This window comes from Fulvia fulva, chromosome 13 (assembly GCF_020509005.1).
Source record: "Fulvia fulva chromosome 13, complete sequence".
NCBI lineage: Eukaryota > Fungi > Ascomycota > Dothideomycetes > Mycosphaerellales > Mycosphaerellaceae > Fulvia > Fulvia fulva.
In genome coordinates, this window is record NC_063024.1 from 1185729 (window position 1) to 1198556 (window position 12828).

At 51.4% G+C, this 12828-nt stretch overlaps 5 protein-coding genes across 5 annotated transcripts; 1 reads left to right on the forward strand and 4 right to left on the reverse strand.

Annotated features, from left to right (window-relative positions):
- Positions 1 to 976: 976 nt before the first annotated feature.
- CLAFUR5_14466 (Pyrrolopyrazine biosynthesis cluster protein F) lies at positions 977 to 1474 on the forward strand (the record flags this gene model as incomplete). Its single annotated transcript, XM_047913614.1, has 1 exon — positions 977 to 1474. The coding sequence occupies one exon, from the start codon at positions 977 to 979 to the stop codon at positions 1472 to 1474; it is 498 nt and encodes a 165-aa protein (XP_047769358.1).
- A 69-nt stretch (positions 1475 to 1543) lies between these two features.
- Positions 1544 to 2359, reverse strand: CLAFUR5_14467 (uncharacterized protein; the record flags this gene model as incomplete). Its single annotated transcript, XM_047913615.1, has 3 exons — positions 1544 to 1724; positions 1783 to 2073; positions 2130 to 2359. 3 exons carry the CDS (start codon positions 2357 to 2359, stop codon positions 1544 to 1546), a joined length of 702 nt encoding a protein of 233 aa, XP_047769356.1.
- A 310-nt stretch (positions 2360 to 2669) lies between these two features.
- On the reverse strand, positions 2670 to 4319 carry CLAFUR5_14468 (uncharacterized protein; the record flags this gene model as incomplete). Its single annotated transcript, XM_047913616.1, has 5 exons — positions 2670 to 2859; positions 2909 to 3310; positions 3366 to 3926; positions 3980 to 4118; positions 4268 to 4319. 5 exons carry the CDS (start codon positions 4317 to 4319, stop codon positions 2670 to 2672), a joined length of 1344 nt encoding a protein of 447 aa, XP_047769611.1.
- A 1007-nt stretch (positions 4320 to 5326) lies between these two features.
- CLAFUR5_14469 (uncharacterized protein) lies at positions 5327 to 5506 on the reverse strand (the record flags this gene model as incomplete). The annotated part of the gene is made up of 1 exon (XM_047913617.1): positions 5327 to 5506. One exon carries the CDS (start codon positions 5504 to 5506, stop codon positions 5327 to 5329), a length of 180 nt encoding a protein of 59 aa, XP_047769359.1.
- Positions 5507 to 6390: 884 nt separating this feature from the next.
- CLAFUR5_14470 (uncharacterized protein) lies at positions 6391 to 7554 on the reverse strand (the record flags this gene model as incomplete). Its single annotated transcript, XM_047913618.1, has 2 exons — positions 6391 to 6717; positions 6832 to 7554. The coding sequence occupies 2 exons, from the start codon at positions 7552 to 7554 to the stop codon at positions 6391 to 6393; spliced, it is 1050 nt and encodes a 349-aa protein (XP_047769310.1).
- Positions 7555 to 12828: the final 5274 nt, after the last annotated feature.

Sequence of the window (12828 nt, forward strand, 5' to 3'; positions counted from 1 at the left end):
CATCAACCAACCCACCGTACCATCTGTGAGAATGTATGCGGCGTAATCCCCTGTCACTGCCCCGTAATGCCTCGAGACTCTTCTGACTTCGATCGGTCCTGACATCGCTTGTCCGCTGTCACCACGGCCGACGACATGTGCATCGCGCGCACGAATCAAGAGGTGCAGTGGGCGTCACTATGCCACCCATGACCAGATTTCACAAGTCCATCCACGATGATGTTCCCACTGGTTCTGATATACGACTTCAGTGATTGACAAAGCAATCGCTTAGTCTTCAGCTGATCCCTCTCAGCCGCGATGATCAGGTGGGATAGAAACACAAGATCCACAGCCCTAGGATAAGCTGACGTACATATCTTACAACAGCTCTGGACTACCAATCTCAGATCCTGCAGAAAGAACGACCTTACCATCGTTGCAATCATCCCCCAACAACTTCTTCTTCTCAGCGCCAACTTCAAGGCATACCCTCCAGGGACGAACTCCCAAGCAATGTCGAAAACACCATCTCATGTCATCCTCTTCTCCATCGGCCGGACAGCATGTCACCTCCTTGAACGAGTCCTCTCCAAGCAGCCAGCCACAAGCTACCTCTTCCACCCCATGATCCCCGCCCGACTTCCTGCTCAGATCAACATGCTCAAGGAACACTCCGTATCAGCCGGCCTCACACCCGAGTCGCGCTCCGATCTACGTCTCGAAAGTCCAGGACGGCATATCCACCTGGCAGCGTGAACTCCAATCCGCTCATGACGCCGTGAGCCTAACAGTGCTAGAACCACCCGCCAATTTAGCTGACACCCATCACCCCAGAACTCCACCCTCTTCATCCACGAACACCCCGTCTTCTGCCTCGACCCAGACCTACAACTCCACTACATCACCCACGAATTCAACAGAACTAAAACTCCCTCCACCCTAGCCAGAAATCCCACCCTCCTCCCTCCTCCTGCATCCAGGCACAACGATAATAATGACAATCCGACACCCCGCCTTCGTCGTCCCCGCCGCCTACGACGCCCTATCAAACTCCGAGAAGTCCGGCAACATATCGAACTACCTGATCCCCACCAACTACTCCTGGCAAACCCAACTGTATAACTTCTACGTCGCCAATGGGATAACTCCCGTTGTCGCTGAGGCGGAAGATTACATGTCGTCTCCGGAGTTCGTGCGACATCTGGCTAGCGAAGCAGGGTTGGATGCTAGCACATGTCTGTTTGAGTGGGATGCGATGAGTGAAGATGACCAGGCGGCGCAGCATCCGATGTACGTGAAACTGCAGCAGACGCTGATAAACTCGACGGGGTTAGTGCCGGGGAAGGTCAAGGGTGCACCGGTGTTGGAGGATGAGGAGAGGAAGTGGAGGGAGAAGTTTGGGGTGGAGGGAGCGGTGTCCATCAAGGAGATGGTGGAGTGGGCGATGCCGGATTACGAGTATCTGAGGGATAGGAAACTGAGGTTGCCGTGAGTAGGTGTACTGAAACTGTGATATGCTGTCGTTTGGATATGATCCTGCGTGTCATGGCGGTGTCTGCTGTTATACGAGACCCCATTGCGGTAGCTCTCCTCGGATCGCGGCTTCGTCTATTTGTGATACGTTTGGGGACATTGCGCGGTGGCGCTCGAAGCCGATGATGGAGCATTTTTGTGCCTTGGCGTCCCAGAATATGTTCCGCATGCTGCAGTCAGTGGGGACGATTCCGCATTTCCATACCGACCTAGTTGCCACTGTTAGCATGAAGACTCTCGACGAAGATAAAATCATCCTTATCTCACCTCAAGTTGTTGCTGAACTTCTCGCGAATCATGTTTTGCTCTTCCTCCTTCAACGACCAGAACTTCAGCTCTTCGAGAGACGATCCAGGCATCTGGTTCATGACGATGACAGTGACATAGCCACCAGGCACGGGTCCGTCCCCAGGCTGTGCTTGTTGCAGCGTCCAACGTAGATCAGGTGTACAGTCAAGGTCCGCATCTCGAAACTTCATCATAGCCTGCATTTCGGCCATCGACCTGTCGCTTGGACCATCTAAGGGATCGGCCTTGCCACCTTCAGACTTCGGCACCCTGAGAAGATCAGCCGCGGCCGGTCACAGTTGCTTAATTCTGCGGCGCAAACCTACTGTACCTTGATCTTCATCACAAACGCATATCCACCAGGGTCGTTTTGTATGCCCGTGAACTTGCGGCAAAGATACAGAATTCTGGCTTCTTCCTCGCCTCGCCGGTAGTCGGAGAGTGGGTGCAGTCGCAGTAGCGACACGCCGTCTGGAAACACAATAATCTTCTCCAGCCAGCCAATAGGGTCGCCTGGCATTGGCGCCGCTATGTCTGGCATCAGAGTCGGGTCCATTGCGCTGGATCAGGTAGAGTTGTAGGGTATGTCGTGCATGACGACCAATCCTTCGGCCAACACGGTGGCTGCTGTTGGAGAAGAGAGTTGTCCTCGATAGCTCGCGAACGGCACTTGCTGAGCTCAAAGAGCTGTCGTTAGTGTCCGGTCTGGGCTTCGTAAAGTTCGCGCGGGATGATGCGTGCAAGTGTCATCCTAATGCGAGTACATTGTAGCATTCAGCGGGCGGACCCGTGCAATAGCTTCCAGGTTTGCCGAGAGATCGGGACGACTGCGCATTCGTGTGCTTGTAGGCTTGGGTTTGTGGTCGTCACAAGGCGGTGCCAGGTGGCACAGAAGTTGGTGCAGCCAGATGCACAGGAGCAGAGCCCATGTGGGACGGATGTCCTGGTGGTGGCATGGGCTCTGCAACGCCATAATTTGCAGAGTTGCCAGTTTTCCAGTTCAGAACCTGCTGCAGAGCATCCTCAATATCATGATCTTCGATCACGGCACCAAAGCTATCCGTTGTCAGCAATGCACAGCCAGCGTTATTGCATTGAGTCTTACCGATAACAATGCACTTTGCTCAACAAGTTTTGCTTGAGAAGATCGAAATCACTGACACCAAGCTGCCGGAGTCTGGCATCCTGCATGATCCTCAGCCACGCTTTGACCGGAGGTAGCTCGACTTCATTGGTCTCCAGCTGGGAGGCCAGATTCAGCAAATTCATCAGATCCTCGCGCTTGAGGCCGTGTGGATACTGCGTCGGATAGCGTTGCGCTGGGTCTTCCATGACCGTGCTGTACGGGGGTGCTGTGGCCATCAAAGCATGTCCGGATATGTGCTGATTCTCGCCATCGTCTGGCACTTCCATGGGCGGTATCATCGTGTTCCCGTCTTGGCCGGACTGCCAATTATGAGCACGAACATGGAGATACTGTATGTGCCCCATGCATGGCTTCTCAAGACTGTGTCAATGTCAGCATACGCTTGTCATTTCACGGACATGCTCCAAGTACGTACGTTAGGACAAAGTCAAGGCCCAGTTCATCGTAGTCGATGCCTGCAGCAGGCAATTGCATAGTGAGCTGCGCAGAAAGCTGCGCAGAAATGTGAGTAGAGCCTTGTTGGGCGGTCGATCGCTCAATCTTGATTGGAGGTTCCCGCATGACGTCGTCAGATGCGAAGCCTCTCGATTCGCACTCTTCCCATACACTTGGTCGTCGGCTTTCCGCAAGGCTGTTCTGAGCCGCAAGTTCTTGTATGTTGACAGGAGCCACCATTCCGGGAAAGCCATCTGTCGTCGAGATACTGCCTTTACGGGTCGCGTCACAGCTGACAGACATTGCATCGAAGCCAGAGTCTGTTGATGAATTGGAAGCTTGGAGTGCTTCTCTCATGCGCTGATTCTCTTCGCGCAATCTGTGATTCTCCACACGAAGGCGATCCTGTTCAATAGTGGCGTCGTCGCGTGCCTTGAAGGCTCCATCACGTTCTCGCGTAGAGTTGACATACAGCTCTTTCAAGCGCATCACTTCCAGCTCGAGATCTTTTGTGTATTGCTCTTTTCGTTCTCGATGTGTTCTGAGTATTGTCAGTATCAAGGTCATCAACGTGTAGCAGTATGGACGGCTGACCTCTGTGCTTGTCGATTCCTCTCAAGTTTCTCGTTGGGCGCAGGTTTGCTGTCTCGCTTTGGCCCGGGTTTCTTCTTGCGCTGCGGCATGGCAGGCATCGGCATGGTTGGCTTGATGTCCATATCGCCACGACTGCTGCCTACACGACATAAGCTTAATCCTGATGCATAACAGCTACGATCGCACGGCAGAACAGCAGCAGCAGCATCAAATCGTACACCAAATTTTGAATCGCAGGTCCGCGGCTTGTAGTAGAATGTCCCGATGAGATGGCGCAACAGTCCTTACCAGATCTGACAGAGGCACTGCTCTCCGGCACGAGAGGGCGTTGTTGATTCATGACGGCGGGTATCGTGGCCTCGAGGTAGACAACCAGCTGTGGACGTGTGCCGCCCGTGGGGTGCGGACTGCTGAACCTTGAGACGAGAGCTTCAACGAAGTGCCAGCAGGCGAACGGGTGGAGACACCAGACGCAGGATGATGAGGCGGCCGACGTTGATCGTTGGGAGGCGGTCTGCGGTCTGCCAGTGTGGCTCGCAAGCTGTGAAGTGAGACGAACGATGGTAAGATAGCTGTGGATGCAGTTTTTTACCAGAAGATGTCGTCAAAGCGACCTGGGTCTGACAAGGCTTGTGTAGAGTTCAAAGCCGACAAAACGCACTGCTCACTGCGCACAATCGGTACACTAGCGGTTCGGAGCTGTGACCTGCATCCCGAGGCTAGGCAAGGCAAGCTAGGGTACACCTGTACACCTGGGAAGTGCTCCGCGAGGGAAGCGAGCGACTTGTGGCGTGCAGGAAGCATGAGAGCTACGGGTGTGACGGGTGTGGGGGGGGGAGACGGACGACGATTCGCTGCAGATCTGTGAGACTATGATACAATCTGCGTGCACGGTGCGGGAGATGTTTGCGTGCGAGGCGCGTGCACGTGGAAGGCGGAGTTGGCAGCAGGAAGGAGCGAAGGAGATGATGGCGTGGATGGCAGCAGCAGCAAGGATTGCACGTCCCTTGGCCCGAACGCCCGGCTCGCTTCTTTTCTCGACAACATCTCGTCGTGCATCCATCTCACAACGATGTCAAGCACGCCATCAACATCACAACCAGCAGAAGCAACCATGCATCGCAGACGCTGTTCTTGCTACATGTATGGTGGGCCATGATGCAGCTCGTGCTGGTATACCCGGTCCATGCCCGAATCATCGCCGTGCAAGCTGTTGACTGCAGGTGCCACCATGTGATGGCGTCCTTGGCGGCCGGGCAATGCCGCTGCACGTGAAGTCTGGTGTCCTGCAACCCATCTTCGAAGAGGAAATAACGTCCTGCCCTCAACCGAGTCGTCTTACGTATATCACAGCTTGGCTCGCTTGCCGTGCTCACGGGCAGTCAGAGCTGCCCGGCGCAGCTTCCCCAGCCGGCGTGGTTCGAGGTAGCTAGCGACGTGCTGGAGAGTCTCGAGCGGCAGGTCTAGAATAGTGGTATGCTTCTCCTCCTCGACTTCGCTGACACCGACTGCTGTCAGATGCGACATGATTCGAGACAAAGCCGTTGGGGCAGTACGACTTGCGAACAAAGAGCGTACAAGATGTCAACAAAGTAGAATCGGATGCTATTGTCTCGAGAGCGCGCAAGGTAATACCGAGTTTCATCGTAGTTTGGTCGCGAAGGACTTCGGAGAAAAATGTACTTGCAGCAGTCCAACACAGCGCGCGCGGGAGTTAAGCTCTGTTTGCTATTGCACTGGCTACCTTGAGTTAGGGAAACATCGATGCTTTCTTTAAGCGATTCACTACCCCGTAGCGGAGCGTCAACCTGGCTCACCGGATACCTGAATGAAGGGATGGATATCGCTGTTGCTCTTCTTCGACAAGCAGAGCGTCGAGCCATGTTCCCTGAGTACTCCGATACCGCAAGAGCCTCGCGCATCGCATATATATACCGGCCGTGGTCTGGATCTTTTCGAAAGTGTAGAAGTCATTGGGTGATGGTTGAGCTAAAGTTATTGAGGCTGATTGTGTAGAGCAGCAGACTGGCGGATGTACCATCTTTCAGACGAGCTCTTCTTTGTTTGCGCAGGACCGCAGACAATCATCCAGGTCCTGCAGGGTGGATGCAGGTCTCGATCAATCATCCATCTGCCTGCGATGGGCAAGTATTGTCACCTACAGGGAGTTGGAACGAGAATTCCTCTGGTAGATCTTAAGAGCACTCTGACAACACGCAGCGCTCTCAGATTCAGAACTGGACGGCTACGGATGTTTTTGTAGCAGCTAAGTCAAAGGCTACAAGAAACGACTTTCTTTGGCATCAACAATATGCTATACATGCTGCACGCCATATCAACACTCTTACGCCCGCCAATGTTGCTAACAGAAACCTCCTCCATCCCTCCCAACCAAGTCCATCTCGCGTTACTTAGAACGACCTCGCATACCTTATCTCCTCATCCTCCTCGTACTGGCCAAGGAAGCGAGTGTTGGTATCTGTTTGGATGACCCGCGAAGGCGCCAGGGTATTTAAAGCTGCGTCGACGCTGGTCGCATATGTTATAGTTGAGTCGAAGTCCTCCACGTCGATGGTGACCTGGCACAACACCAAGACCTCAATGCCATCGTGGTTCCGCAGAAAGGAGACCAGATCCTTAAGCACGAGCATCGCTTGAATCTCCATCTCCCTGACTTTGGCGAATCTCAGCGCGCAGATGGCCTTGCCCACAGCATAGTCAGAGACGGAGGAAGCTGGCTGGATTCGGTCATCGAATCGGTCTCAGCTCCGGATAGTCAACATCCTGAGGTTTGGTGAGTCCGCCATAGTCTGTATGAGGGTCAGAGCATCGGAGGCACTACCATTCCTGACCCAAACGTCCATTCTCAACTCGCGCACATTCTGGAACAACGTCTGAGCGTTTAAGATCGCTGGGCACGAGTGCGGTGAACGCAGCACAACTCGGTGAATCGCGACACTGTACGCCTCCTCATCGAAGGTGTCCAGCACGAAGCGGTCGATCTTGAGGAAGCTCAACGCCAATGCAGCAGTGATGGTACGGAATGGTCGTTCGTCAGTGATATTTGGCGCACAGAGACCCCTGTTGTTGAACCTGGAGCCCAGCGACGCACCAAAATACCTTGGCCCCAGCACACTGCCACTCCTGACCTGGACTGTGGTGCCATGTGCATTCCGACCAAGGCGGCGGAAGATCTCGATGAGGTACTTTTTATCAGCATGAGTCCGCTCCATCTCGAGCTCATCATCCATACGACCCTTCCAGCCTTTATTGTCGTCATACTGGTCGATGTAGATATCGACCTGTCGAATGGTCCTTGCATACTCGGGCACTGACACAATCGCCAAAGATCTTCGCAGGGATCGCTTCGAAGCAAGAGATGCCGTCAAGGTCCGGTAGTTGACCTTCAGGAACACCTTGTGGAATCTGTGATTGACGCCCCTTGATGTTAGACGGAGTGTCGGTACTTGTCTGGGCAGCACGTAGTTTCCGATGATGTCGAATATCTCTTGGGGTAGATCTAGTATGCCGATTTTGTTGTCGTCCGCGACGGTGTTCTGACTTGTTGTCGACATGTTGAGGGAAAGAACCGCGCTGATAGCCCGAGGGTGTGGTGATGAAGTACAAAGAGAAGGTTCTGCGATGGTTGTAAGCCGGCTGGTAGAGGCTGCCGAGAGTCTCTGAAGTGTTGTGAGTTTGGTGAGCAGCTTGCGCGTTGGTCGGAACACGACGCGTCGAGCAGTGACGGAAGTAAGTCATCGCTTGCAGCTCAACACAAGTCAACAAATCGATTCACTTCCCGGAGTGCAATCCCGTGCTGGAGAAGAGGGTGGGCCGTGCTCCCCTTGACCAAGTGCGATGCATAGGCCTTTCTATACACCATTTTGAAGCCCATCACCGCGCCGCGGGGGGGGGGGATATATGATGTACGCGCTAATCGTTTCTCGCATAGGTTAGTGGTCGAAGGCTGTGAGTATGCCCAAAGAGTATAGCAGATGACCACAGACTGCCATTAAGATGCTACGCAAGTCAAAGTATGTATTTTTTAAACTATTAGATCCTTTGCCCTAAGCACGCATCAGCAAGTCTTACGTTGTTGTGCGCGCCCGAAGCTCAATACAAAGGGAGCATGTCTGCCAAGACCTTTTGCATGCAGCAACTAGAGACTCCATGCTCACAGCCGGTTGCATGACATACTGATTGCAGCAACTGCCAGGTCAACTGCATAGTATCCTACCTCGACGCCGCTGCAGACTGATGGTCGTTTTGCTCCGTAAGGATAACAACCGTCAGGTCTCGGTGCTGTTGTGGTGTCTTTCGGATGCTTTTGGTGTTCGACGACAAAAGATCTCTGGCTGACGGGGACCATAGACTTGAAACAAGCTGCTGTTGATGTTAACGCCGTGAAGTCGAAAGCCATATTGCCTCTCGCAGACGAACACTAGCGTGACAGATCGCTCGACCAATCCACACGTACGATCGACGGACGCGCTCGAACACGCTCGACGCGTCCTCCTGAACTTCAACGACATGCTTTCTTCATCCCGTCGACATTTATCTCATTGAACATTTCTAGCATCAACGACATGCCTTCCACAAAACGAAAGTCATCGCCTACGTCGCTTGACGGCCCGGCTTTGAAGAGGGTAAAGCCCAAGCACATTCCAAACCGCGAGCGACCGTGTACAGATGTGCGTTGATATCGGAAATACACGACTGACTGTACGAAGCATCGACCAGAGCGCCCTGACAAACCAGAGAAATGTGCTTGTAAGACCGGTTGTAATGCGAAATGCAAATGCAGAGCTTCAGGCGGTGGCTGTGGTGCTTCATGCCACTGTCAATCAGAAGCCTGCAAGACGGACGAGAAGAAGAAATGCCGCAACCGATTGAACGATGTCGTTCGAGCTCTGGGTTGCGGAGAAAATGCAGTCGCAACGCCCTGCTTCGGGAGCCATATCGCCAAACATGAAGTCAACCTAGACGAATTGCAGGAAAACATGTTGATCGACTGTAACGGCTTTGAATACGGCCATTTCTTGAAGGACTGGCGAGCACAGTACGACGCCATGCAAGAAGAAGGCAGGGCCGAACACATCAACAAGCTCCTGCGATATGGTTTGTTCGGAGAGGGTGAGAGAGTGCCGGATTACTTCTGGTCCTTTTGTAGAAACGGCGGATGGGAGGACGAATGTCATACTTGGCATTGTTCGGTGTGTAAGGAGTGCAATGACTGGCGAGAGTGGCATTGTGGTCGGTGCAAGAAGTGCACCTATGGAGTCAGCATACCATGCCATGGGTGTGGGGGAGTCTCGGGCACCTACCACATGATGTCAGACGAACGAGCGAGCCCAGGCTGGTCAGTCTCTGATGGAGCTGACAGTGAAGAAGACCTTGGGGCGGTAGACTGGCCGTCATCGTTTGCGTTTGGTGCAGCGCCGCGACTGCCGCTTGGACTGGCGTGAAGGGGACGACCATACCTCTTACCTCTGAACGTAAGATAATCACAAAGCCATGTCAAACGTTGCAGTGTCGAGCGGGAGGGCCCTCGAATCGTTCGAGCGGTTGAGGCGGGCAGAATGTGTTTGATCGGGTTCAGACTGCTTACAAACTCGTTCGCCGAAGGGCGTATATATCGTCGCTGGACTCTTTTTCTTCTCGGAACATCGACGAGGACCATCCATTCGACAGCCCTTATCAAGACGAGCAATCCACTCAAGCAGCAGCGACCCGCCTGCGCTGGCGGCGGCGCAATCGTGGTACAAAGAACCCCAAAACTGAGGTTCCGTTCCCCTGACGGCAGACCCTGGAGTTGCGGAGTTGCGGAGGACAACTGCCTAATTAGGAAGCGCGACCTCACCCCGAACAGTAGCGAAGGATGGCAACCAACGAGAGCCATAGCCTTGCGAGGCCAACGACAAACAACACAGCGTGGACGACCCTATACACGGAGGCGGAAAACTTGCTAGGGGATGACGAACACCCAGCCCGGGCATATAAGAACACTATAGCACAGCTACTAGGAGCGCTAAAAGCGCTATCACACCAAATCCCGAAGACAATCCAACAAGCAACACAGAAGGCAGCCCAGAGACCAACTACATGGGCAACAGTAGCAGCAGGCAAGAATCAACCCCCTACGAAGGCAAGCAATGCGGTACGCCTATATATTACTAATCCGGCGGAGAAACAAGAAATCGCAGCCCTAATAAGCAAGGAGATTGTCGATAGAATCGGCTAAAAGGAGGTAGTCGGAGCGAAGGTAGAGGCAACAGGCGTAGTGAGACTCTTTACCGCATAAGAGTCTAATAGACGAAAACTAGAGACCTATAAGGAGTGGACTACTAAAGTCGCGAAGTCGGCGCGAGTCTCCTACTAACAGTATACCGTCATCGCCTACCGGGTCCCTAGGACATTCAAGGTCGAAGACCTTCCCTAACTCTAAGTATAGAACTAGAACACATCCCTAGGAGTACGACTGACGAAGGCGGCATAGTTATATAAGACAGTAGACCGAGAGAAGACGTATTTATCGCTTATTATCTAGGTAGAGATAGCGGAACAAGCTAACTAGATACTAGACAATAGGCTATTCTAGAACTACGAGAGAATGGACACGGAGATCTATTAGAGTAGCTATAAGGGCGCGCGTATTATAGGGTCCGAACGAGATAGTTGTTATTCTACGAAGCTACGAAAGAGGAGCGCGAGGCGCGGCGAAGTTATAAAGCAAAGCTAAGCCGCGCTAACCCGATACGGAAGGTCCGCGGTTCAGCCGGGCCGACGTAGCTATAGTAGGGGGTCGCGGGCTACCCGTAACAGTATCCCCCCTCCTAAAACACGCCTTAGTCCTCTAAGCGTTATCTACCTTATAAGGCCACTTGCCTATCGAGCTCTATAATCGCGCGAACGCCCAATCATCCTCTAGTGCCCTGTCGTCATCCGATAACATCGCATTCGCTCTATTAAGACTATCCTCGACCGGCTTCCTTCGAGAAACATATTGCCTAGTTAGCTAGCTTACCCTAGACCTACGTCTATCTTCGGCTAGCACTCGCGTATAATCCTTATGACCAAAGTTAGGTATTATTATAGGCTCTATAGGCTCTACTCGAGTATCGAATATGTGCGGAGTAGATTCTATTAGAGGTAAGGCTCGAGGCGACTTATTCGTAACGGTGTCTTTCGGAATGACCCTAATCGTATTGAGCCTGAGCACCTTAGTAGCTAGTAGGGACTAGTTAGATGGAGCTACGAAGCCTATAGGCGTAGACAACTCCGGCCGGTTATAGTAAAAGTCTATAATAGCGGCGGCCGCGTGTTTAAGTATATCCTCTATAGGTTACTAGGTCTTACTATCCTCCTCGTTCTAATATCTAGCCCATTTCACCTTATACTATATATCTACCTTACGCTTATGCCCCTTCTTCACCTTGCCTACCCGCTTACGGGTATATATATTAAGGATCTTTCCTACCTCGTATATATACGTAGGTGCTACTACTATATCGGCTACTATATTAGCCTCGGTAGTATTAGGTTCGATAGTTATCGGTAGTAGCGGCGCTAGATACTACCCTTTAAGTAGTAGGAAATCGGGGTGGTCGGCTCGTTATAGTAGTGAGGTATAGAAGCAGTTATTAAGTCCTACTAGAGCGTCTAATAGTTTTAGTCGATAAGAGAGTCTAGCCGGCATAACTTCCGTAATCTAGTAAGGGCCGGCATATTTCCTGTCTAGCTTCTTAGATAGTCGAGTCGTACGGATGTTCTTAGTGCTAAGATATACCTAATCACCTACCTTATAGTCTAGAGGAATGCTTCGGTAGCGGTTTACTACTTCTACTTAGAGAGCTTATAACATTCGTATATTCTCTTAAAGGTGCTTATAAAGCTCGTAAATTCGACGTATAAAGGTTTCTACTAATCGCGTATCTAGTCGCTAGAGAGTAGTTAGTCCTCCCTCCTTTCTAGCGTTTAGGTTAACTCGCTCTATAAACTTAGGGTTGTAGCCTAAGGTAGCGTAGAACGGCGATATACTAGTAGTCTCGGATAGGTGATTGTTGATCGCGAACTAAGCAAGGTATAGCTATTCAGCCTAGTCATCCTATACCTTATTAGTAAATATACGAAGATACTGTTCTATCGCCTAGTTAGTACGTTCTAACTGTCTATTAGTTTCTAGGTAATACGAAGAACTTAGCTTACGATTTGTACGGAGCATCTTATAGTGCTTCTTCTAGAAGGTAGTAACCTACTACTTACTACGGTCTGATATAATAGTATTAGGAAACCCGCGCCGACAGAACATATGTTTAAGGAAAAGCCTTACCGTATTCTGTGCTATCATTACGCTAATAGGGATCAGCTCGACTTCCTTAGTAAGCCTATTAGTAACGGTCATAATGTTATTATAGACTATACCGTTAAGAGTACTATCTAGGAGTCCGATAACGAAGTCGACTACAATATGTTTCTAAGGCCGATCTAGAATAGGAAGTGGCTATAATAATCCTAGTAGCTAGGAGTATAGAGATTTTGTTATACGGTAGGTGCGGTAATTCGCGGTGTATCTATATACGGATCTCGCTAATCTAGGCTAGTAGAATTTACGTACTACGAGTTTATAAGTACGAGCTCGTCCTAGATAGCCTACTACTAGAGCGTTATAGTTTATCTTAATTATCCTAGTCTATAAGGCTTAGTCATTTAGTACCTATAAGCTCTAGCCGTCGTATTGATTTCGAATATATAGTAGGTCGCTATCTACTTTATAGTATACTAGGTAAATCTTCGCTCTCTATAGCAGTATAGGAGTACGGTCTTTCTATAGGTCCTTAATCGCGGTCTTA